The sequence below is a fragment of the Dromiciops gliroides genome, chromosome 1 (genome assembly GCF_019393635.1).
Source record: "Dromiciops gliroides isolate mDroGli1 chromosome 1, mDroGli1.pri, whole genome shotgun sequence".
In the NCBI taxonomy this organism is placed as follows: Eukaryota; Metazoa; Chordata; class Mammalia; order Microbiotheria; family Microbiotheriidae; genus Dromiciops; species Dromiciops gliroides.
In genome coordinates this window covers 625858687-625885976 of record NC_057861.1, presented here as the reverse complement: position 1 = coordinate 625885976, position 27290 = coordinate 625858687, and the positions used below count along the sequence as shown (strand labels likewise).

Below are 27290 nucleotides of genomic sequence, written 5' to 3'. Positions count from 1 at the left end.
GGGGGGCAGCTAGGTGGCGCACTGACCCTGGAGTCAGGAGTACCTGAGTTCAAATACGGCCTCAGACACTTAACACTTACTAGCTGTGTGACCCTGGGCAAGTCACTTAACTCCAACTGCCTCACTTAAAAACAACAACAACAACAACAACAAAAGTAATTTGAGGAGGGCAGCTAAGCGGCACAGGGGATAAAACACTGGCCCTGGATTCAGGAGGACCTGAGTTCAAATGTGGCCTCAGACACTTGACATTTACTAGCTGTGTGACCCTGGGCAAGTCACTTAACCTTTGTTGCCCCGGGGGAAAAAAAATTCATTTGAGGGGCCCAATTATTCTTATTTAATTTTTTTTTGCAGGGCATTGGGGGTTAAGTGACTTGCTCAGGGTCACACAGCTAGTAAGTGTCAAGTGTCTGAGGCCGGATTTGAACTCAGGTCCTCCTGAATCCAAGGCCAGTGCTTTATTCACTGCACCACCTAGCTGCCCCCCCCCCCATTATTCTTAAATTGCCCTTCCTAGATCTATTTTCCAGGTCTGTTGTTTTTCTGAAGAGGTATTTTATGGTTTCTTCTACTTTTTTTTTTTTTGCAGGGCATTGGGGGTTAAGTGACTTGCTCAGGGTCACACAGCTAGTAAGTGTCAAGTGTCTGAGGCTGGATTTGAACTCAGGTACTCCTGAATCCAGGGCTGGTGCTTTATCCACTGCGTCACCTAGCTGCCCCCTCTTCTACTTTTATATTCTTTTGATTCTGCTTTACTTCTTCCTGTTGTCTCATTGAGTCATTAGCTTCCAACTGCCCAATTCTGATTCTTAAGGAATTCTTTTCCCCAGTCAGCTTTTGCACCTCCTTTTCCATTTGTCCAATTATATTTTTAAGATGTTATTTTCTTTTTCCAAGCTATTGACTCTCTCTTGCACAACTCTCATTTCTTTTCCCAATTTTTCTTCTACCTCTCTTATTTGGTTTATAAAATCCTTATTTTAGCTCTTCCAAGAGGGCTTTTTGGTCTTGAAACTAATTCCTCCTTCCCTGTAAGGCTTCACATGTAGACATTTTGATATTGTTGTCCTCCTCTGAGTTTATGTTCTGGTCTTCCCTGTCACCACAGTAATTTTCTATGGTGAGAGGTCTTTTCTGTTTCTTATTCCTATTTTAGCCTATTTTGTGCCTTTTAAAGTTGAGCTCTGCTCCTGGGGTACAGGGTACACTGTCTCAAGCTTCTTTTCTGGAGGTCAGGGGCCCACTCACTGGCTTTTTGCTCTGAGGTCTCAGCAGCTTGCAGCTTGCACCGCACTGCACCACACAGGAGTGGCTCAGCCTACTTGTGCTAGTTAGGTAACAGATACCCCACTTGGCAGATTGCCTTCTGAGTTGAAGCTAGAGGTCTCACAACTGGCCTGCTGTGCCACTAGCTTGCTGATCTAGGACTGAGGGTCCTCAGCTGTTGATCTATGCTATGGCTAAGAACCTTTTGCTTGCTTAGCCAGACACCCTCCAAGCTGAGCTGCCCTTTCCTTTTACCCAAGTGAGACAGATCTTTCCTGAAGACCTTCTAGGTTATCTTAAGTCAGATTATTTCACAATGTCTTTTTGTAGGTTCTGCAGCTCCAGAATCCATTTAGAGACTTAATTTAACTTTGTTTCTGAAGGAAATTTGGGAGTGCTCAGGCAACTTTCTGGCTTCTCTCCATGATCTAGGCTCCCAGAACTGGATCTCCCAATTACTAAAAAATTATTTTACTGAGTTAGAAAAAAAATAATACCAAAGTTCATTTGGAAGAACAAAAGGTCAGGAACTTCAAAGAAACCAGGAAAAAAAGATGTAAAGGAAGTAGATTCAGTTGTATCAGACCTTAAACTATATTATAGGGTGAAAACATTGTTGAAGTATAAATGGATAATTTCAATTATTTTAAATTAAAATTTTCTGGTATAAATAAAACCTATGTAGGCAAGGATAGAAGAAATGCAAAAAATTGGGGGAAAACTCTAATAGACAGTCTCTCAGATAGAATGTAATTGGGTTGTAATTGCTGAGGTGAAGGAAATGATGAAATGGTTGACTTGGAAAAACATGGGAAGACTTGGACTTATGAAGGAAGGTGCTATCCACCCTCAGAGAAATAGATAACAGGTGGCAATAAGTATGGTAAGGTCTTGCATTTATGTGTATGAGTGTATATGTATACTAGGTGGCGAGGTGGATAAAGCACCAGCCCTGGATTCAGGAGTACTTGAGTTCAAATCCAGCTTCAAAGACTTGATACTTATTAGCTGTGTGACCCTGGGCAAGTCACTTAACCCTCATTGCCCTGCAAATAAAAAAAAGGGGGGGGGGAATTGTAGCTTTCTTTAACGTGGGGGCAGGGAGTGGAAAAATATAAAGTAAAAAGTGCACAGCAGAGAATAAAAGAAAAACAAGGAAACAAAGAAAAGCTGGGCAGCTTGAAAAACAATGCAGCATTTATTATATAGGTTTTCTTGAAATGGAAATTTATTGTTTTATATTTAATTGTCTCATGTTCTGCTGTGTACATGGCAATTTTTTTTTCTTTTCTCATTTTGTATTTAAGTCTGAAATAAATTTTAAAATGTACTGAGAAAAATAAAGTTCAGTTTCTACCCTCTACAAAGGAAGGCATTGGTGGGGGGTGGTTTGGTATTCCACTCTTCAGCATTCAATCTGAGGGAAAGGAGGCTAAGGGATGTGGTGTTAGTCTGGGTTTGAGTTAGCAATGATAAGTTTAACTTGGGAGGGGCCTCTTGTTTTGTGGAGTTGAAACCCAGTATAGCAGCAGATGCAAGAGTGGAGTGATCCAAAAAGTTCAAAGTGATCCAAAAAGTCCAGCAAGCAGGTGTTCCAGTAGTCCAGGCATGAGCTGATGAGAGCCTGTACCAGGATGGTAGCAGTGGTGGAGAGACGTACTTCACTTATATAGGTATAGTTCTGCTTCTGAGAAAAGTAGTTGGGGCAGCTAGGTGACACAGTAGATAAAGCACCAGCCCTGGATTCAGGTGGACCTGAATTCAAATGTGGCCTCAGACACTTGACACTTATTAGCTGTGTGACCCTGGGCAAGTCACTTAACCCTCATTGCCCCGCAAAAAAAAAGAAAAAAAAGAAAAGAAAAGTAGTTGCTGATTTGTTTGCTTTGAAAGTTCATTTGTCTAGGGCATAAGTCCATTCATTTTTTTTTTAATTAAATTTTTTACAACTATCAAGCATTTATTTTTCTCCACCCTGTTTCCTTCTACCTTCAAAAAAATAAATCTTTGTAACATATAAACGTACTTGAGCAAAACAAATTCCCACGTTGGCTGTCTCCAAAATTTGTCTCTTATTCTGCTTTTGACTTACCACTTTTCTCTGAAACCTTCTCTTTCATAATTTCTTAAAGCATAATTGTATTGCATTAATTTACTGTAATTTATTCAACAATTTCCCAGTTGATAGGCTCTTCCTTAATTTCCAGTTGTTTGTCACTTCCAAAAGAGTTGCTATAATTATTTTCTCTTATCTCTTTAGAGGGTAGGCCTAATAGTGGTATTGCTGGGTCAAAGGACACAACTTAGTAACTTAGTAACTTTTCTCTGTGGCTTCAAATTGCTTTCCAGAATGACGACCAATTCAGTTTCACCAACAAACAGTCCATCAATGTACCCACTTTCCTGCAGCCTCTCCTACATTTCTCATTTACCCTTTTTTATGAACTTTGTCAATCTGTTGAGTTGTAGTAGAACTTCATGCTTCTTTTAATTTGCATTTATCACATGGTGATTTGAAATATTTTTATATGGCTATACAGAGCTTGGGTTTCCTTCCCTTGAGAAGTACCTGTTCAAATCCTTTTCACCACTTATCAACAGGGAGAATGGCTCTTATTCTTATAAATTTGAATCACTTTCTGAAACAGTTGTTCCTCCTTTTGAATATGACAAACTGTAGTACACTGGAACAATATAGACATCAGAACTATTATTTTATTATTATAGGACATGAAATGGACTTTGAATGTCACATCACCTGTAACCTCTGTATGGATCACACTTCACTTCACTTCAACTGCTATTGTTGGTCTTTTTTTTTTTTTAGCCAAAACCTCATTTTAATGTAGTATATAAAATGTTTTGGGAAAAGAATACAGTGTAATATCTAGTGGGTTAGCTTTCTTTCCTTCCTTCCCTCTTTCCCACCTCTCCCCTCTTCCTTTCCCCTGCCCCAACTCTCTCCGTTTCTGATGAGGCTCCAATTAAAGAATTATTACTATATTGTTTTGATCATAATTAGCTTCGTGATGACCCTCCAATTCTTTGGGTGAGCTAGCCCCCACCCCATCCAAGTGGCAGGTTCCCCCAAAAAATATTTCCCTTAATTCTATCACCTTATACTTTTCCCTTTCCTTACCCCCAACCTCCTTCTTTACAAATCATATGGTAACAAAGAGAATTTGTACCCAACATTTGCTTCTTCTCCACTGCCTCTCTTCTTTTCATCCAGACACCAATGACATATTTTTACACTATTTTTGTTTGTTTGTTTGCAGGGCAATGAGGGTTAAGTGACTTGCCAAGGGTCACACAGCTAGTTAAATATCAAGTGTTTGAGGCTGGATTTGAACTCAGGTCCTCCTGAATCCAGGGTCAGTGCTTTATCCACTGTGCCACCTAGATGCCCCATACGTCTTTTATTCTAAGCTTTCCTGTCCTCTATAGTTATAGTTGCCTAGTCTATATTTCTTGTTTCACATTTTCTGTTTGGTTAGTTATAAGTTTCAGGGAATCCATCACTTGAGTAAAGCTTATTACTTTCTATTCTAAACTATTTTCCAACTCTTTCCTCCAGAGCTTTTGTTTCATTTTTAATCTCTTGATTTATTTTCTTGTGGAAAATCCACTTTTTTCTTGGAATATCTGCTTGCATTGTTAGGAAATTATTTTCTCCTTATAGGGTAGATTTTGGGGTATCTTTGGATTTATAATAGTTGATAAATAGATGTGGGTTTGGGATAGGGATTCTTAGGAATTCCTCTTTAAAGAATTACACCCTCTTGCACACAAATCCAATTAGAATAAAATAATAGTTTATTTAGGGTGCTAGGGAAAGGAAACCAAGAGAGAAATCCTTGGACTTCTTCTCATGGGGAGAAGGCCTGGCACAGAGGTTTGACTCTGAGATACCTATTTCCTTGTGTAGAAGACAGGGAAATCCTTTTATAGAGGACAGATGATAGTGGCCCAGGATAGGGTGATTGTTATGGGCCTAGAAGTTCTCTGGGGTAAATCAGACACACCTAAAGAGATAAGTGGCACCCTTCATTCCAGTCTCCCCGACCCCTCAGAAAGATAAGATTAGGTATGACTGCTGCCTTTGTGGCATGAGGACAGAGATGGCTTGAGAGATCCAGAGCTGCCCCATACCCAACTTCCCCCAACCACCACCAGTGGGGGATGGTCTTCCCCCAATAAGGGAACTTTCCCCAGTCAGATGATCACCCCCATCAGTTCTCTATAAAAGTATCTGCCTGTCTCCTGCTCAAGGAGATTGGTATCCCAGAGACACGCCTCTGTGCCATTCCTTCTCCCCATGAGAAGTAATCCAAGGATTTCTCTCTTGGTTTCCTTTCCCTAGCCCCTAAATTAACTATTATTTTATTCTAATTGGATTTGTGTGCAAGAGGGTATAATTCTTTGAAGAGGAATTCTTAAGAACCCCTATCCCAAACCCCCACCTGTTTTCCCCATAACAGTGATCATCTGACTGGGGAAAGTTCCCTTATTGGGGTAGGACCATGCTCCACTGGTGGTGGCTTGGGGAAGTTGGGTGAGGGGCGACTCCAGATCTCAAGCCATCTCTGTCCCCCTCATGCCACAAAAGCAGCAGTCACACTAATCTTATCTCCTCAGGGATGGGGGAGACTGGTTAGGTATCTGTCCTTAGGTTTAGCTCCTCAAGGAGAAGGTTCTTTTTTTTTTTTTTTTTTTGCGGGGCAATGGGGGTTAAGTGACTTGTCCAGGGTCACACAGCTAGTAAGTGTCAAGTATCTGAGGCTGGATTTGAACTCAGGTACTCCTAAATCCAGGGCCGGTGCTTTATCCACTGCGCCACCTAGCCGCCCCGAGAAGGTTCTTTTGATTTACCCTAGAAAACTTCTGGGGTACCCTGGGCCCATGACAATAAATATCTTCTTCAGTTACCTCATTAATTTTAGTTCTTCTACTGGGGCCTTGGACCCCAGTTGAGGCAGTTGGGCCAGGTTCTGCCTCCTTCTGTGTTTTTGAGTGAGACATAGATCCTGTTTGGTCATGATCTGCACTGACCTCCACCTCCTGACATTAGGTTCCCCTGGATCTTTGAGGTTCAAAGCACTAGATCTTCAGGGCCTTCTAAAGTATCTCAGGATAGAGTGATAGGGACCTTGGAACTGTGGTAAAAAGTTTTTTATCAGTCAGTTAGTGAATACGGAAAGACGCCAGTTTTTAAAGGACCACCCTTTCGGGGAAGAGACCTACGGCCATGCATGGGCTATGCACATCAGCCCGGCTGCTAAGCACTCCACTTCTGGGGTGCGAGCTTAAAAGGCAAGGAGAGAACGGAAGTGGGATTTCTCTTTCCTGCTCTCCTGGCGCGACACACAGACAGACGCTGACTAGCATTGGACGCCACCTGGCTCGCCATTAGCAGCACGGGCTTGACTCGGCTCTCTCCTCCCCAAAGGTGGCCTTGGGCTTTTGGTGAGTTTTATATGGAATATAGACTAAGCTTAGACTTAAGACTATTTGTTTTGTATTTCTACTTTCCTATCCCTCTAATCAACATCACCTGGTAACTACCACACAATAAAAGCTCTAACTATAGACCAGAGGTTTCTTCCATTTACTAGTCTGGGAGATAAATTAAGGGAAAGGTTAAAGAGGGGAGATTTATGATCTAATATCCAATTTTAAATCTCACAGAACCCAAGTACCTGGACTTTACTGGTCTGAATGCTGTCACTGAGCATCAACATGTTGCTAATTGAAGCCTTGACACTACTTCCCTCTGATTGGAGGGCTAGAATGTGTGGTTCCAAAGGCCTCACTTTTTGGCTCACTTCATTCAGTATCTGGGCTAGTCCATATTGTTACTCCACCTAACAATATGCTCTTTCAGAGGGGCAGCTAGGTGGTGCAGTGGATAAAGCACTAGCCCTGGATTCAGGAGGATCTGAGTTCAAATCCAACCTCAGACACTTGATACTTACTAGCTGTGTGACCCTGGGCAAGTCACTTAACCTTCATTGACCTGCAAAAAAACAAACAAAACAAAAAAGGACCAAGATGCCCTTTCAGGTTAAGATCATCACCTCTAATCTCATCACTCCAATAGCCAATTCAAGCCTTGGTTGATACCATCTCCCTCAGCCTCTTTTCCTCTCTCATTGGAGGTCAGAGTTCTAAAATCTAAAATCTTCCCAATACCTTACTTCCTTGTAGAGGGCAAAGACTGGCTCTCTCTGCATTGTATCTGCTGCTCTACCAGTAACTCCAGGTGTCTCCCTCTACCCCGGCTCCTTGTTTTCCTGTCTTCTTTTGTGTGCTGTCTCCCACCATTAAGTTGTAAGTTCCTTGGAACTTTTTATTAATTGTATCCCCAGCTCTTAGCACTGAACCTCATATAATGGGTACTTACTAAATGTTGATTGGGCTATATTAACTCGCACCATTTTGACCTTCCCTCTAAGAAGAAGCCCAAAGGGTGGGAGTCCTACTCCTGTAGTCCCAGGAAGTGTTCCTCTCTTTCCATACCCATCTTGCTAAAGAAGCAATGCCTGATTTGACAATCTGAGGGTACTGTGACTTCAGGAAAATTGGGTGAATTCCAGTCTCTTCGTCCATCCTGTGTTTCTCAGAACTCAAAACACTCGAGCAATAAATATGTGGGGCCTGTTGACACAAGACAAAAGTGCCTGGTTCGACATCCCACAAAATCATACAGATTTCCAAAAATGCTCTAGGATGGTCACTATGGGATATCTGCATTTGGGGGTGCGGTGGGGGTGTGGAGGAGGGTTTGCAGGGTGGTTGGTGTCTGGGACATGCCAATGTATGAGGGAAGATGGAAAGATAGTCACAGTCCAGGGGGGATGGAGAGGAGGGGCCCTGACAGAGTTGGATCTAAGGGACTGCAATGGATTTTTCTTCATTCACTACCTTCCTTCCTTTTTCCCTTTTGTATTCATTCTCTGGGGAAGTAGCTAAGAAACTGGGAATCCACTGTAACATTTGGGCATTATAAGATTGTCAGTTGGGGATGAGGGTAGGTTCACCTCCCATTCTTTTCCTTCTCTCCCCTCAGTTTTTTCATCTCTACCATGGACACAGACACATTCATATAACCTTTCTATATCCTTTCCTATTCAATCACCAGAGCTAGCCAGAGAGGAATCTGAAATCTCAAGTCTATTTCCCCTTCTAGACTCTTAAAGCTGAATCTAAAACTGCTAATGCTGGAAGCTCCAGTCTTTTATGGAGAGAGGTGAATGTTCCCTCTCCAAGCCCTCCTTAGTAAAAGGGCATTTTTCACTTCCTAGGGCCCAGCTCCCTGAGCAGGGGAGCCATGTCAGGAAGATAACACTCCAGAAAGAATGCTTGACTCCAAGTGAGGCTGGGGGCTGGAAATGGCAAGAAAGAAATTGGCTGTGGGAGAATCACTTAAACCATCACAAGTCTTTTCTTTACCTATCCTTTGTCTTCTAGAGACAAGGGGCTTTCCAGGGTTCATTTTGTTTGGGGGTAGGGGAATTAGTCTCAGGGTGAGTCCTAAACTGGACCCCAGACTGAGCCCTAATTTAGGACTCACATAGGAACTCTAATCCTAGCCATTAACCCCAATCCCATTGGTAATTTCACAAGTACTGGGGGTCCCCAAAGTCTTAGTGTAGTTTTTTTTTTTAGTGAGGCAATTGGGGTTAAGTGACTTGCCCAGGGTCACACAGCTAGTAAGTGTTAAGTGTTTGAGGCCAGATTTGAACTCAGGTACTCCCGACTCCAGGGCCGGTGCTCTATCCACTGCGCCACCTAGCTGCCCCATCTTAGTGTAGTTTTAAGCCATATGTGGTAGGGAAAGCATGAATGCCTTAGAAAAATCCAGTCCCAGTGATGGTGACACAGGTCAGGGCCATAGCCCACTGATGAAAGACTCTCAGAAAAGCTATTTCCATAAGTATGGGAGAAGTGGAGGTACAGTAGTGCTGGTGGCCATGAGAATTGTGAAGAACAAAGATTTTTCCCTAAGATGTAACCCTTCCCTCTGTAGTGAACTCCAGGTGGCCTATGAGGTCCAGAGGGAGAGGGGAGCCTTCAGTCATACTCTTGCTAAGGTCTAAAGCAGCAGATCAGAGCACCAGAGCCTGATGGGATAGGTTGAGGATGCTCACAGCAACTAGGCTGAATTTCTTCTATTGTGGCCACGAGGCTCTGTACCAGGGGGCATCTTTGGAAGATAAACATTGTCATTGGAGTAAATAATTTATTACTCCAACTGGGAAGAGACCTGCTAACTCATAAATTACTTATGAATCTCCTTTGCTTGCTGGCCTGAGAGTTGATTTTCCAAACCACATCTGGGAATATGGGATAGGTAGGGAAAAGTGTCAAAGAGTGGCAGTGGTATACTGGGAAGCTGTGGGAGGGATTTCCCAGGCACCTCTTGCCAGGGTAGGATACCCTTCCTCAAAACAGCTAGATCTGTCCCCAGGAATCCAAGTCTCATTCTCTTCTCACCAATCAAGAGAGGCTAGGAAAATTCAACACTGCCTTCTGAGAAGCTCTACCCTGCCCTATCTTTGTTGTTTCTGCTCAGAAGATCCAGAATTCCCTGGATGCCAAATCCCTAGGCTTAATGGGACATGTGGCCATGGGAACCTGTACCCTACCACAAAGAGCTTTTACAATCTGAGGACACAACAAATACATGAAGAAAGAACTAACAGTATCAGACTATGTACAAGTGTAACCCAGAGTTTAAGCCTGATGTATTTGTATAAGACTCCTCATTGGTGAGGAAAATGAGTATTTGATGCTACATGCCTGCATAAGGGGTAGAATTGGTGAGAGTTTGGGAGTTTTTGCTTCTGGCTTAGGGAAAGGATACACTTGGTTACAGGGTCTCTTCAAGGAGAGGTATTACCCCTGGAGAAAGAAAAAAGTTTAACAAAATAAATAAAAATACAAAAAAAAGATAATGTTCACATGTGGTTTTCTAAGTCAATATGTGACTGAGAGGATTCATTTCCATTTGAGTTTGACACCACTGATATAGAAGTGAAGCCAGTGTTTCAATATGGCCTTTTCTGAATCCTCATTCTATACTACTTCACTTGATTGCATCAGCTCCTGTGGGTTTGATTACCATCTCTATGCTGATGATTTTCAAATCTGCCTATCCTGTTCCAGTCTCTCTACTGACCTCCAATGTTGCATCTCCAGCTACCTTTAAGACAACTTAAACTGGGGGCAGCTAGGTGGCGCAGTGGATAGGGCACCGGCCCTGGAGTCAGGAGTACTTGAGTTCAAATCCAGCCTCAGACACTTAACACTTACTAGCTGTGTGACCCTGGGCAAGTCACTTAACCCCAATTGCCTCACAAAAAAAAAATAATAATAATAAAAAAAAAAGACAACTTAAACTGAATGTCTTGTAGACATCTTAAACCCATTATGTCCAAAATGTAATTCATTATCTTTCCCCCTAAATCTTCCTCACTTCCACCTTTCCTGTTACTGTAGAGGACAACACCATTCTCCTGGAACCTCAGGCTCACAACCCCGTGGGAATTATCCTGGATTCTTTACTATTTCTCACTCCCTAAATCCAAGCTGTTGCCAAGGCCTGTCAATTTCACCTTTGCAACATCACTGTAATAAGCCTCCTTCTCTCCTCTGACACTGCTACCCTATGGTGCAGTAACCTGATGATGGGTCTGCCTACCTCAAATTGATGGAGGAGGCTAAAAAGGGCTTAACAGACAAACCTGAGATCTGAGCTCTAAAAAGGGGTTAACAGATAACCTAAGATCAATAGTACCTAAAAGGGTTAACAGAGAAACTAAGGTTTGAGATCATATCAACATTACAGTAACCAAGAGGGTTCAAGTCCCTCTCAACTCTCACCATCAACAGAGACAGTAACTAGGGACCACTAACCATTAATAGCCATTAATATTCCTAGATGATAGGATACCTAGAAACCAGATCTTAAGGAAAGCGACATCAAAAACACAAAGACCAGGGCAGCTAGGTGGGGCACTGGATAGAGCACCAGCCCTGGAGTCAGGAGGACCTGAGTTCAAATCCGGCCTCAGACACTTAACACTTACTAGCTGTGTGACCCTGGGCAAGTCACTTAACCCCAATTGCCTCATAACCCCCCCCAAAAAAACCCCAAAACAAACAAACAAAAAACACAGAGACCCTCTGAGTCTGACAAGTTTAAGCATGTCTTTAGGAACATGTGCAGAGAAGGCCAGATGCATCCTTAGGTTCACCTTATGACATGTAAACTCCAAAAACACACCTCCAAGGAAAAAGGTACCTGCCTTGGGTGTTGGCTTAGGACCCCAGGAAACCCAAATTAGGATAAGACCTCCCATGAACCTCCTTAAGGGGAAGATTAAGATAATGAGGAGATAATCTACTTTTTCTCACTATAAATATAACCATTTCCATTTCCCAAATTGAGACACCTCCCTGGTGCTCTTGCTGTGGTCATCAGTCTTTCAATAAAACTTGGGAAACTGAGTCACTGAGTCTTATAATTCTTTGGGAGGCCTCATGATCAATTTGATCAATGAAACCCACCCCCCACATCAGAGACTCTCCCCACCCCAATCCATCCTCTATTCGCTAAAATCCTGCAAATCACTAAAGTAATTCTCCTCAAGTGCAGGTCCAAACATGTCACACATGACCCCTCTTCCCACCCCCACACTCCTCCGTGCCCAAACTCCATAAACTCCTGTGACTTCCTAGTGCTTCCAGGAGCAAATACAAAATGATCAGTGTGGCATTCAAAACCCTTCATCACTTAGTCCCCTTCTACCTTCTCAGTCTTCTTACACCGTATTCTCCAACAAATACTCTTCTCTCCGGTGACACTGGCCTCCTGGCTGTTACAGGAACAAGGTATTCCATTTCTTGGCCTTGGGGTTAGCTAGGTGGCACAGTGGATGGAGCTCTGGCCCTGGAGTCAGGAAGTCTCATCTTACTGAGTTCAAATTTGGCCTCAGACACTTACTAGCTATGTGACCCTGGACAAGTCACTTAACCCTGTTTACCTCATGTGAGAAATAATGGTTAATAATTGATATCTTGGGAGATTTAGTACTCCCCGCCCTTCTTTCTAAATCCTCAGATTTTTCTCTGAAGGACTTTACTGATGAGATTTAGCTTGCACCAAACCATACTTAGGTGGAAACTAATCTAACGTTCCATCAGCTTGGGTGGGGTCTGCATTGTTTCTTTGAAGTTTTTTTTTTTTTTCCAAGGCAATGAGGGTTAAGTGACTTCCCAGGCCTGGTCACACAGCTAGTAAGTGTCAAATGTCTGAGGTCAGATTTGAACTCAGGTCCTGCTGAATCCAGGGCCAGTGCCCCTATCAATAAACATTTATTAAGAATTTACTATGTTGGGGACAGCTAGGTGGTGCAGTGGATAAAGCATAAAGCACCAGCTCTGGAAGTGCTAGACAGTGAGTTAACCAATCTAACTAGTCAGGCTTGGGAAGGTTAGTTATGTTTGTTGAATGTATGAATGATGGAATAGGTTGGGACTAAACTGAGGAGGAACCTGAATGTCAGGCTAAAGGGTTTGGATTTGATCCTATAGGCAATAGGGAATCATGAAAGTATTTTGAGCAGGGAAGCAAAATGATAAATGCAGTATTCTAGGATGATTAGAAAAGTAGGGCAGAGGAACATTGCATTGGTAAACCATCTGTTATGTAGGCTCACTTAACACAAAGAGGGGCTTCAGCTGTGTCCCCAGTACAGCTTTTTTTTGTGTGTGTGAGGCAATTGGGGTTAAGTGACTTGCCCAGGGTCACACAGCTAGTAAGTGTTAAGTGTCTGAGGCCGGATTTGAACCCAGGTCCTCCTGACTCCAGGGCCGGTGCTCTATCCACTGCGCCACCCAGCTGCCCCCCCAGTACAGCTTTGATCGTAGGCAGCCATGATGCCAGCCAGGAGTTGAGAGCTAGCCTTAGGTAGCCATCTTGAAATTTGGGCATTTGAGTACCATGTGAATGCTTTAGGGAAAGAACTCTCTCACCCTGTGGTAGAATGATTTCCTAGACTACTGGATCATCTCTATATGGTGACCTTCTTAGTTACCCATTCTTTGTGTTCCCATCCCAGCACCTAGATGACACATAGTAGGCACATAATAAATGCTTGTTGATTAAAAAACCAGAGGCTTCTGATGTGCTGTGTTGGCCAGCCTCACCATGCTCCAACCCCCTCTCCACTTTAACTATGAGTTCAGAGATTTTGCATTTTTCACACACGGGAAATTGAAGCACAGAGGCCACTTAGGGTCACCCAACCACCTCTCTCTCCGTGTCCCTCAGCCTCCACATCCACAGTTCAATCCAGGGAATGGCTTTTTCCTAAAGGATCACATCATTTATTCAGCACCCCCCCTCAACTTCACTCTAGTTTTTATTTAATGAAATATTCATAGATGCTTGGAGCATCCTAGCTCTCCTCCTCCCCCTCTTGCCCCCTAGGGATTTCTTCTCTTTGTTAGAAAACTCCACATCTTGTGTTATCAGGGCCTTTGATGAGGAGTCTTGCTTTCTCTCATCATTTCCAGGCCCCATGTGGCCTTGGTAAGGGTACTGAAGCCCACTCTCTAACCCTCATCAGGCAGGAGGGGGGTGGGAATTATACCATCTGCCCAATGTGGCCAAAGGGGAGAAGAACTAGTTCTGCCAGTAGCCCCAGGGAAGAAGAATGCAGCAGGCCCACAAGGCACTACTGCATTCTCAGCAGTTGGGGAAGGGGAGGAGGAGAGGGAGGGGGATGATAGTGGGAAGAATGCAAGTACAATTTCCATCTGTATCAACTCATCTTGGACTCAGAACCCTGCCACCAGCAGATGCAGTTATTGGAGGCAGATGTGCCATTCCTTGGGGCCCTTTTCCTCTTTGTTTTGTTTTGGTTTTTTGCAGGGCAATGAGGGTTAAGTGACTTACCCAGGGCCACACAGCTAGTGTCAAGTGTCTGAGGCTGAATTTGAACTCAGGTCCTCCTGAATCCAGGGCCGGTGCTTTATCCACTGCGCCACCTAGTTGCCCAAGAGTTCCTTTTTTTCCCTTGTAGGGCCCTTTTCCTCTTAAAGTCTCTGAAGTCCCACTACCCCTCAGCCCCAGGTAGATGGGGGCAGGATCTCTCTGGTCAGGATCTTCACCCCAGAAGGAAAAGGAAATCCTGCTCCCATCTCACCTGGTCTGCCAACTTTCAAGTGTCACAGTCTCACCCTTTATTCTATTCCTCCTGGGTCTTCACACTCTTCTGCTGTTATAGCCTCGGAGGGATAGTTCCTCACTTCATCTGGGAAGAAGAGCCATCTAACCTTGTAAGCAGCTGAAGCTTGGGCTATGGCTGGGGCCCAGGAGAGTGCACAGGATGACTGCACTGATGCCATCTGGATTGGCATAGCTTTCGATCTTGCTTAAAATAGTCAGCTCAGCATGGATTGCAATGGAGCTTCTCATGATGAGGGAAGGCAAGAGCCAAGGGCATGAGAGGGAGAGAGGAGCCCAGGCCGGTGGGAACTACTCATTTTATCTCCCAAGATAAATAAAGCCTAATAGAAAAAGCATTAACCAAGAGAAACTTGAAGATGGTGCTAATATTGCCAGTGCTCTCTGGGAAGGAACTCTAAGGGAGAGGGTTGCATCCATAGATGGCTTAGAGAGAAGAAGACTTTAGAGATCTGGCATGGGAGGCTTAGCACCCCATGATCCTATCATGGATGCTGTGTGGTATAACGATAATCACTGTGGGCAGAGTAAGAACTGGGCTCTAATTCCATTTTTGCCAATAACTATGTGCAATGAGGGACAGATGATCTGATTCCTCAACTTTTCTCATCTATAAAATGGACATAATCTGTGGGTTAAGTCCCCCCTTTTCAGGCTCCTGTAGGTTCATGGTGTCAGTCACATAATTTTGAGAGCTAGAAAGGACATTAGAGATCATTCTGTCAGGGAATTATAAAATGCTAGAACAGGAAGGGACTTGAGAGATCGTTTAGTCCGAACCCTCCATTTTGGGGATGGGGAAATTGATCCCAGTGAAGGAAAGTGAATGAGATAATGGGTGTAAAAGCACTTGAGGAAAAAAAGTGCTTTACTTATACAGGGTATGTAATTGCTATTAGCCTAGTCCCACCTCATACTATCCACTACATGAGGACAGAAGGAGGGCATGAAGAGCTTTACAGTATTTCCTTCTCCCCTTGAAACTTCGGTGGGACAGTGGGTGAAGCCTAATCTTGCTTCAGACAATTAGTAGCTATGTGATCCTGGGCAAGTCATTTAACCTCTGTGGGCTCCAGTTTCCTCATTTGTAAAATGAGGAGGTTGTACTCAATGGCCTCCAACACAAAGTCCCTTCCAGCTCTAAATCAGTACAAAATATGGGCATCCTTGTATCCGACTTGGGACATAGGCTGCCACTTTAGAGGTAGCTGGTGGATCCCATCCAGTCCCCATTTCACCCTACAGTGGTGGATCCCATTCCTAGAGTCATAGGACTCTAGAGTTAAAGGACCTTTAAAGGTCTCTGATCGAAGTGCTTCATTGGCTTCATTTTTTTTTTTTTTTAGTGAGGCAATTGGGGTTAAGTGACTTGCCCAGGGTCACACAGCTAGTAAGTGTTAAGTGTCTGAGGCCGGATTTGAACTCAGGTCCTCCTGAATCCAGGGGCGGTGCTCTATCCACTGTGCCACCTAGCTGCCCCCTATTGGCTTCATTTTAAAGATGAGGGGACTAAACTCAAGAGAAGGGAAGCAACTTGCTCAGTGAGGTCACACAGCTAGGAAGTGGCAAAGATCTCTTCACTCTCACCCTAGAACTCTTGCCATGAAGGAGTATATGAATGCTCTGGCAGTGACTAGATTGGGCTGTTCAGAGTTCCACTTTGGCTCTTCAGAGGACAAGGAAGAGGGAAAGTGGAGAGTCTGTCCAATTGGTTCCTGATTAAGTCTAGGCAGGTCTTAAAGAAACCTTTTACTGAACTCTTCTATCCAGGGCATCAGGGGTTAAGAAGCTGGAATTTGGGAGGGATCCAAAGGGAAGGTACAGAGTTAGCTCTCACCATCTTCCTTACAATCACTTCTGTTCTTCTGCCTCCAAGCCTGGACCTATATTCAGGATACTGTCCCTAGGCAATTCAGAGGTTGTACATTGTAGAGGACTCTACTGCCTCCAATGGGAGAAGACCTCCTGGTACAGATTATCTGGTATGTATCAAATGATTGGCTAATTACTGGCTTGGGTACTGGTATCTTTATGCTTCTTAGGGAATGTTTTTGGTATATGTAAAAATGAGAAAGGTTTGAGAAATGATGAATAAAGGGATCTTCAAGCTTCTAAGAGTAGGGGAAGACACCTAAATCTCACCTTTGATACATCTCAGATCACATTATAGCTCACATTAAATGCAATGATGGATAGGACTTGAACCATGACACCAACAGCTACCATGACTATGAGATGGAGAATTGTTTCTTTGTCTAGGGACTATGACTTCTTTACTCACATCATTTCCAGGTCCTGGGCCATGGGAGGAGTAGGGGAGAAATGGTATGAGGCATACATTCACTACTTTCTCTTACCTTAAAGGCAATCCAAAACAATTTCAAAAACTTTCTTTTCATGGAAGGAAAAGAGGGTTAAATTAAAAGGTGATTGGCTAGCATAGTGGACCATGAAATCATCATGTACAATGCAGAACACTCATGGTCTACTAGCTAGGTGTGTCTGTGGAAGAAGACATTTGTGATGGTAAATACCCTTTTCCCTTTTGGTGCCAAACCTGGGAGTTATATTTATTAACCTTGTCAGATGATTGAAACATAGTTACAGTTTCTAATGCACAGAAAGGTAGGAAAGCAGGGAATTGACTCCCTTTCCCTTATTATAAAGTGCTTCCCCCAAATCTCCCCTGCCAACATGTAGAAACCAGCCTCCATTTTGTTCATCTTTTTTTTTTTTTTAGTGGGGCAATTGGGGTTAATGACTTGCCTAGGGTCACACAGCTAGTAAGTGTTAAGTGTCTGAGGCCGGATTTGAATTCAAGTACTCCCGACTCCAGGGCTGGTGCTCTATCCACTGCGCCACCTAGCTGCCCCTCATTTTGTTTATCTTAATGGTTAATTTGGTCCTGGGAGCAAAACAACCAAGTACAATTCAAAGAATATGAAGCATGGGATGGGGTACTGTGGCATTCCCTTGGGTTCATACTACTCCACCAGAAATTGGGGAAACTCCAGGTAGGAATTTAGGCCCAAGTATGCCAGGAGGGCAGCATATACCAGTTACAGAAAAGTTCCTACCCTTATTCTGATTTCTTTTGCTCAGTCTTATTTCTTTGGGTGTATGTTAATTGTCATTTTAAAAAGCTTTACTGACTAAACAGCATCTACATTTTATAGGCTATCTCTGTTCATCATAGTTGGCAAAGGTCAAGGGGGTCCTTTTGGAAGATTTTGTTTGGAATTAGAAAGCACCCCCCCTCCCAGCTGAATCTTAGGCTAGGGAAGGAATGTTTCTCCTCTCATTCCCGAATAAGATCATGCACCATGGCATACTGACTCAATAGCATTGTGATGTTAATCAGTGAAATGTGACCTATGCTTCCCACACATATGAGCAATTAGAACAGCAAGCTTCTTGCGTGGGGGTTTTCCTACTGTCTATACCCACGAGATAAAAGAGGCAACAGAGAAGAGACCACTGTCTCTCAGAAGGATAGAAGGTCCAGGGCTGGGCTGACAAGTGTTTCCTTTCTAAACAACCACCCACATCTATTGTGACCAAAAGAAGTGCGTACTTTAGAGCCTGGTAACCCACTGAGTACACCTTCCCTGGGGTATTCATTTAGTTGGCAGAATGGAAAATGCCACTAGTTAAAGGAGTAACCTTGTTTTTACAACAAACTCTTGACAACATTCACTGGGTTGTAGGGAAACAACAGGGGAATGTGGGAGGAATTCTTTCTTGTATGGAGACATCAAGAGTCGGTCATGTTGTTTTCATCATTTTTCATACATAAAACAGGGACAAATGAATCCAGTGGGAACTGCTAGGGCAGTTGGATGGATGTAGGAGTCTAAAGGGCTGTTGTTATTAAGAGTACAGGAGGGTGCCAGAGACTTTAAGAGACTCAAATCAAGATGAATATTTTCTTCAAAATAAACTTTTAACACTATTAAGTTAAGAAGTGTCCTTGACACTCTTCATTATCAGGAAGGAGGGGAGATTCAAGGTGAATTAAAATACATCATTAAAAATCTATTTGAAAAAGTAATCCAAGAAAAAATGTTAAAAGAAACCTTTAGTTCCTCCAAACAAACAAATAGAGGCTTTGATACCTAAAGCTTCTTGGCGGACCTCAAAGGGCTTCCATGGAGTTCAATTTCCAGTAGACTTGAATGAGAATCCTGGATCCCTGTGCCCAGTGACCACTGATACAGACTTTCAAGCCTTTTTATCTGTTTAGTTCTTGTCTATGTTCTCCTACATTCTCCACAAAGGATCCATCCAGCACGCTAGATCTCTTTGTCAAAGTCCTTTTATATTTTCTGGGTACCACCCTGGATTTCACCTCACAACAAATCCATCTCCAATCATATATTTCCTCAGTGGCATAGCCTTTATGCCATGTCTTGCACACAGGTCATGCTGCAGCCTACTTTTGCCCACTGTCTCTTGGGTCATCTGCAACTTTGATCCTTTTAACATTTTGATGTTCCGTGATTAATGACATTGTATCACGGGAAAAATATTTATGTAAGAGAGTGGTTTTTATAATGTGGAGTAGCTTGAGATCATTAAAAGAACTGCAAAATTCCCCAAAAGCAATCCACTTTGCTCTTTTCTTCCTGTCCAATATGCTGTCCTCTGCACTCCCATTCAATTTTGAGCCAATTTACTGTCCATCTGTAATCCATGTAGCAGATACACACACACACATACCCACACCAACTCAATGGTCTAGTCATCTAACTACATATCATAGTCAAAACAATGATAATTTTGAGCCATTTAGTTTTTCCTATATGGATTTTTGAGGCAGTCTCTTTGGGGAAATCAAGGGTCTCACTGATGAGGTAATGATCTGGAGCTTGATATGATTATCACAATATTATTTGCAAAGTGGAATATCTCACCAACTAAAGGGAAAATAAAATCTCTTCTATTTGGACCTTGCACAGTACATCTTCCATGCAGTGGCAAGTACCTTTGCCAAGCATCTATCTCCCCATTTATGCCTCTCTTGATCTTAAGAATAATCAGTTATTGAAAAATTATCTTGTAGTTGCATTTATAAGGGGTTTTTTGCATGATTTTGATATATGAATGAGACTCCTTATTGATCAAGTCAAATGCTTTTTTGTAACAAAAAAAAAATTGAAATGGGATCTGGCATTCTTTGTACCTTTAATTCAATAGAACTAACAAAGTTGTCATCTGCCTTAGAGGAACATTTGTGAAAATCCACCTATTTCCTTATATATTCAATAAAGATATTCTTTATATGTATACAGATCCATTAAAGATTATATAAAGATGAGAAGTGTTCATATAGCTTGCTAGTTAGTAATGGTCTTTCAATCATCTTTTTGGGTAATAATGCAGTCCATGACTTTTTGCATTGTTTTAGTATACTCCCCTACCTAGGATATCTTATAAAATATTCCTTCAGTGCTTTTGATTGATTTACTGTTAGTATAGATTTCTTGAATATGTTCACAGTCTGCAGTAGCACTGTTCTTTGCAACTGTCTTCGTAACATCAGGGACTGAAGCATTAGGACTCATGTATGGAGTCTTTTGTCAACCAATTATGAAAATAGATGATAGAAATTTTGAAAAATTTGTTCCATCTTCCCATCTATTTGCTGACCTCATGCACGCTTGTCTCATGATCAAATGCTCCGCTCTTAGGATGCTGACCTCACTTGTCTTCATTTCTATCACTTTTTGTCATATGAGATGATACTTGGATATTTTGATACAGCTGTGATCTCCCTGCTATAGCTACTTCCTCCAATGATGATGATTATGACCAGTCTATACTTTCTCATCCTGTTTTAACTTTTGGATACACCCTTCTGTAAATTTTTTACAGGGGGTGCTAGGGCCTTTTTCAAGATCTCTTGACACAGCATAGCTAGCAATGAGGCACATAGACTATTAGCTATTCTTCACTCACATTTGGCCCTTTCTTCTCATCATACATTTCTGTGATGGCTTCTTGGCATGTGGTCTACTCCTGACCACCATACATTTCTCTAGGGCCTTTTAATTTTAACTTGAATTCTTCAGTGACTGTGGCATTCTGTGACTTAAAGTCATATTAATGGAGGAGGCAAAAAGGGGTTAACAGATAAACTGAGGCTTGAGTCCTTATAAATAGTACCTAAAAGGGTTAACAGAGAAACTAAGGTTTGTGTTCTTACAGTACTGTAACCAAGAGGGTTCAAGTCCCTATCAACTAACACCATCAACAGAGACTGTAACTGGGGACCATTAACCATTAATATTCCTAAATGACAGGACACCTAGAAACCAATGACTATTTTTGGGGGGGGGCAATGAGTGTTAAGTGACTTGCCCAGGGTCACACGGCTAGTAAGTGTCAAGTGTCTGAGGCTGAATTTGAACTCAGGTCCTCCTGAATCTAGGGCTGGTGCTTTATCCACTCTGCCACCTAGCTGCCCCAAAAGCCAATGATTATTTTTTGGCGGGGGACACCTAGAAACCAGATCTTGAGATACCAAAAACAGAGAGTCACTCTGGGTCTCATAAGTTTAAGCATGTCTTTAGGAACATGTGCAGAAAAGGCCAAATGTGTCCTTAGATTCACCTTATGATGGGTAAACCCCAAAAACGCACCTACAAGGAAAAAGGTACCTACCTTGGAGGTTGTCTTAGGACCCCAGGAAGTCTAAATTAGGATAAGCTCTCCCATGAACCTCCCACAAGGAGGAGACTAATATAATGAGGAGATAATCTACTTTTTCTCACTATAAATATAACCATTTTCATCTCCCTATTCGAGACCCTATCTCCATGGTTCTCTCCCTGTGGTCAGCGGTCTTTCAGTAAAACTTGAGAAACTGAGTCACTGAGTCTTGTAATTCTTTGGGATGCCTCATGAACAATTTGATCAATTAAACCCTCTCCCCACATCAATACTGTACAGTTTCCTAAGGCAAGCTTCCTAATAAATTCTGAGGACAGGTTACCATGATCCTGCTTATAATCTTCCACCATCCTTTGTAGTATTTCAACAAAAGATATGATATTCCTTTTGGCTGCCATGTCTTTGCATGTGTAAAGGAGGGACTTTGTGAAAAGCATTTATTAAGCACATACTATGGGCAAGGCACTGTGCCAAGGAGATAAGGTTACTGGTTAAAGTAGTTTTGTGGCTCTTTTGGTCTCCCTGTTACTGCTGTACATTAGATAAGCTTTTGCAGGAAATCATAATCAAATCTTAACATTTGCATTTTTCCATTTCTCTTTTTTGCAACATCAATGACTTATTTGAATAGGTCAGATTTGTAGGTGTTGTAGTCATTTAGTGTCATTTTTCTACCTTTACCCTTTCTTCTAATTTGATGTTATTTTAACTGTTTCTTACTCTAGTCAGTGGTTTGACTGCATGACTGGATGAGAAGATAACTGATTCTGATTTGACTCCCAAATCTACAACCAATCTGTTAAAATATAGTGAATCGAATTTTGTTATATTGTTCAGTGCTTGTCCAACACCTTACCTACCTCATGGGGTTGTTGTGAAGATTGAATTAGATAATATTTGTAAAGCACTTGGCACAGTGTCTGGCACATAGGTGCTGAATAAATCCCTTCTTTTCCTTCCTTCCCTTCTTTCTTGGGGACAGTATTCATTGAATTTTGCAAGATGAAATCAAATCAGAAAATCACACCTCTTCAGCATTACCTGCCCCTGGGGCCCCTCCCTCCATCTGATTGGAGAGGACATTGGGGAGTTCCTTTCAGATCCTCCACCATTTAAAGAGGGCACCCAGAGAATTCAAATCATATTCATCTGTCCACTCTCCTGGACTTCACGATCTCTAGAAAGTTTATTATTCTGCAAGATAAAAAATCAGCTCTGAAACTCTCACTCCCTCAGATCACTTTCCACTCTGACTCCAAGACTTCATTATGCAGATAACCTTCTCCCCTATCCCTCTCCTCCCTCACCCTCACCCTCACCCTCACCCACTCCCACTTTTCAGCTTCTTTTTATGCATTGTCTTTCCACAAAAGATTGTGATCTCCTTGAGGGCAGTGACTCTCTTGTGCCTTTTCTTGTATCCCTGGTGCTCAGTACAATGCTTTCTGTATTGGTGTTATTGTTCTTGTCCTTCAGTAGGGTTTGCCTCTCAGTGACCCTGTGGACCATAGCACACCAGGCCTTCAACCTGAAGGGCTTATCTTCTGATGTCATTCATTTAAATACTGTGCATGTTGGTTTTTCTTGGAGTGCTTTGCCATTTTCTTCTGCAGTGGATGATCTTTTGTCGTAACTCTCCACTATGACCTGTCCATCCTAGGTAATCTTTTCAAGGCATAACTCATAGTTTCATTCCTGTTGGATCACTGCCTTCTCATGGGGGAGGGGTTTGTATAGCCTCACACATAGTAGGCACTTAATAAATGTTTACTCATTGTTTATTAACATAAAGACATTAAGTTTCTGACCTTTGGCTTTTATTGTTTTTCAAAAGTTATTTCTCCATGTTTTGTTGTTGCTTTAAAAAATACTAGCCATCTCCCCATAAGTGCTCCCATAAAATCCTTCCTTATAACAAAGAAAAACAGCTAAGTAAAATTCCAATCCAACAACTACAATGTGATAGTGTATATAATCTTTCATACCCATAGTCTATTACCTTTCTACTATGAGAAGGGAAGTGGTTTTTTTTTTATCATTAATCCTCTAGAACCAAGGTTGATCTTTATATTTAATCTGAATTTTTATGTCTTTTAGAATTTTCATTTACATTATTAGTCATTGTACATATTTTTTCTGATTCTGCTTTCTTTCTTCACTCGGCGTTAATTCATATAAGTCCTCTCATATTTCTATGAATTCCTCATTTTTTACAATGCAATAATATTGTATTGCACTTACATATCACAATTAGTTCAGCCATTCTTCAATCAAAAGAATAGTTAATAACTATATAAAAATCAGTAATACTTAGAGAAAGGCAAGTTAAAACAATTCTGAAGTTTCACCTCACATGCATTAAATTAGCAAATGTTTTTTGTTTTTTTTTTAGGGAGGCAATTGGGGTCAAGTGACTTGCCCAGGGTCACACACCTAGTAAGTGTCAAGTGTCTGAGGCCGAATTTGAACTCAGGTACTCCTGACTTCAGGGCCGGTGCTCTATCCACTGCGCCATCTAGCTGCCCCAGCAAATGTTTTAAAGACAAAAATAGTCAATTTTGATGGGACTATGGGGGAGAAGGCATACCAATAGACTGTTGGTGGAACTAACAATTGTTCCAACCATTCTGAAAAACAACCTGATATATCATGCAACTTATACTGTTCATACCCTTAGATTCATGTATTTTACCATTTGATATATATCCTAAGAAGGTCCATGGCAAAAAGGTCCCATACCAAAATATTTATGGGAGCCCCTTTTGTAGTAGCAAAAAAAATGGAGAGTCTTTTTGAAAACTATATGTTATTTCCATTTATCTGTTCAGTAACATGCATCATATTTTCACCTTCCTCATATGTGTCCACCTTTCTAACTGAAGTCACTCAGTATCACAATACCGGCTGGATGGATCTTATTTACTTCTTTACAGAATTTCTCAAGATAAGACATAAGCTGCAATCATTTTCTTTTTTTAATTTAATTTAATTTTTTTTGCAATTATTTTCATGGTGGGCTTTGCTTATGCTCATGAGTACTAAAATATGACTATGTGTTCTATTAAATTATGTTTCTAATTGCTTTTTATAAACATGATGAAATAAATTCTGCTAATTCCTTTGTCTGACTTTCCAAGGAGACATTTATCAAATGCTAATTACACTGTATAGTAATTTATCAAGACATGGTTTCTGTCTTAAAGAAGCTTACAATCTAACCAGTTCATATCTTTTAAGGAGACAATTATTTCCTGCTCTCCAAGATTTGTTAGTACAAGGTGGACCCATGTCTATAAAAACTATATGAGATTCTCCAGAGATGAAATACAAAGTTAGGAACAAGGGACTAGAGAATTCTAATTCAGAATCCAAGAGTTACTTCAATAGAAGTTACTATATAGAATCTATATCACTGGAGGTAGATGGTAAAGTAATCATTTGTGTGTGCAAACCCAGAATACAAACAGAAATGGGTTTGTCATTTATGGAACCTGTCTTTAATTGTCCATATAGAAGCCTGGCTTCAAATGGTAATTTCATCATTCAAACTCCCATGGTGGCTCATTCTGAAAACTAATTTCTCCATGAAATGTTAGCAACTGGGGAAAATTATGTTGAATTAGTACAGCAACAGATTTAAGCCATTTTCCCTGAGCTTCCCATTAAGTGAATCTGAAGTAGGTTTGATGGGGCCAGATGGGTCATGCCCAATGTGGGCACTGTGGCTGCTTTGATCTTCCAAAATTGTTGAGTTTATAAATGATTATCTTAGGGCAGTTTAGAAGAAACCCTTCTGGAAAGCCCTTGGAAATGTTATTTTAGCAGGAAATACACACACATACACCCCCCACATGCAAAGGAAATGAGATATTTTTAGGTCTGACCATATAAGCTAAGCAAAGAGATTATAATTATAGGGAGCAGAATATCCTTAAAGGACATTTTCTCTGTTCTGTCCTCCAAAGAGAAATTTTACTCAAATAGAAGTGAGTAAGGATCTCAGAATCTTGTGGCAAGATGAAAAGGAGGTGGTATCCAGGGAGAGGACTAGAATTTACAGCTCTGCTTATAATGAAAATATGAATTTGAAATTCTAATCGGTGCCTATCACCTTTAAATCCCTAGCAAGTAGAAAGATTGATTTTGTACAATGTTTCTTAGTACAATCTTTGAAAAAAAGAGAACAAAGAGTTCTGTAAAAATATATAAATATTTGTATATATAATTGTGGAGAGAAGGAATGTGGATGATTCCAAACACACCTGGGAGAGGGAAAACATTAGAGAGCTATGGTGACAACTGGAGGCTTAAGTCACTTATTAACATTAAGAGGAGCTAATGTCCATCAGGTTAACAGTGTGTGGCACAACTCATGGACCATGGCATTTGGTAACTGAATCAGAAGGGAGTCTCAGCAAAAAGGACAACAGTGAAGGAGAAATTGAACGGTTCTATAGCAGCCAGCTCTTTCTAGCAATAGAGCAGAGGTCTAACTGGGGGCAGAACTGTCTCCTCACTATACCCACTGTCCTCCTGGGTGCTTTAGGAAAGGAAAAGGTCAGTTTTTCAGCAAGAACACATGAATTGATATAAAAGATGAGTGCTTCCTACCATGCCTGAGAAGAGGAAGCTGTATGTTTGTCAGAGTATAGTCTGAGTGCTGGTTACCAGCTTCTGAAATGTTCAATGACATACTCTGTTAAGTAGAGTGGGAAGGCAGCCCACAATGAACACACATTCCCACCACAGTCATGACTGACAGCAGCAACTGCTCATGTTCAACAAAACTTACCCTTAGAAACTAAGCTTATAACAAAGGACCAGGTAGGACAGAGCAGAGAAATACTAGGGGGTCCATATAGGTACCACTGTACAGGGACATCATCATCTCATGCTTGAGACACCCAAGACACTGACCTTTCTTTGAAAATAGATGCTGATCTTTGGCCTGCTCTGGAGGAACTAGTGTAATCAAGGATGGAGCAACATTTCATTAAAACCCATATTCCCCCCTCTCCCCCCCCCCACCCCGTCAATACCACCTAAGTGCTCAGATGGGAAGAGAAAAAGGGGATCCACAAAGGGCTTCCCACTTTAAACCTAGCTCCTGCCCCTGCTAAAGTCTCAGTTTCTTGGCCAAGGGAGTTCAGGCAGCACTGAGCCAGCAGTTGTTGGCTTCAAGCTGTCTTTGGCCCAAGAGCAGCAAGTTAAAACGTTTGCTTTGGCTCAGGCTTGCACATTTGGCTGATTTCCACTCTTCAGTCCTGCTTGTCTCCTTTCTGCTTCCAGGGGTAGATGAGCTCACCAAAGAATAGCTTCTTACACAGTGAGCCCCAGGAGTCCTTGGGATAACAGCTGTAGGTGGGGAGACGGTAGGTTTGTACCACACTGCCATACGACAAAGGATTGATCTGTAAATACACAACCAAGAAAGGGGGAGCAAAGATGAGATAGTATACTTTGGACTTAAAGACAGTAAGGGATGGCATCAAGTATGTATGTATTTACCTCCTTACTTTAGACTTAGTCTTTCTTACATACTCCCAGCTGTGCTGCTGGGCACCTCCAGGGATCTACAGGAGGTAGAAGAATTTGCTTTTGGGCTCATTGCCAGGTTTCCTCCTGGTGACTATGTGCTGTGTTTAAATGGTTTTGCAGTAAAAGGCACAGGCATGCTGAGAATTCAGAGCAGTGCCACATATGCATGACATCTCTTCAAAGATCCCTGTTCCTTGGGGACGTACCAAGTGCAGAGGCAGGGGAAGTTGCTAAGGTCCCTGTTCAGGTGGCAGGCCACATTTAAGACCTCTTATAGTACTTTAACCTAGGATTTTTCTTAGTCTAGGCTGAGGGCTTCGCCCATGCTCTAAGTGCTTTGTAAACTTCTCCTTCACTGTCTTTCTAAGCAGAATATTCTCAGGAGACTTTCTGGGATAACCTAGGAGATGTAGAACTAAGTTCAGCAGTGAGAGAACTAAAGATTTGAGATCACTTAGGCTACGGCATATCCTTGAATGTCTTATTTCTTTACTACACGTGCTCAGAGAAGAGGGAGAAGGAATGGATCCTTTGAAAACTCTTTCATCCCACTTTT

General features: G+C 41.9%; 1 protein-coding gene and 1 long non-coding RNA gene across 4 annotated transcripts in view; one reads left to right on the top strand and one right to left on the bottom strand.

Moving 5' to 3' along the window:
• Positions 1-27290, top strand: part of LOC122735248 — a 40526-nt gene that overhangs the window by 7057 nt on the left and 6179 nt on the right. Inside the window, exon 2 of the long non-coding RNA XR_006354113.1 lies at positions 16401-16506. This is a non-coding gene — a long non-coding RNA (uncharacterized LOC122735248). The remainder of the gene's footprint in view (positions 1-16400; positions 16507-27290) is intronic.
• PIGQ (phosphatidylinositol glycan anchor biosynthesis class Q) overlaps positions 22997-27290 on the bottom strand; it is a 69717-nt gene continuing 65423 nt past the window's right edge. For all 3 annotated transcript variants that reach the window (XM_043976618.1, XM_043976617.1, XM_043976616.1), the window contains exon 11: positions 22997-26607. In XM_043976618.1, the coding sequence (XP_043832553.1) occupies positions 26455-26607 (153 nt within the window). In that variant the 3' untranslated portion in view covers positions 22997-26454. The remainder of the gene's footprint in view (positions 26608-27290) is intronic.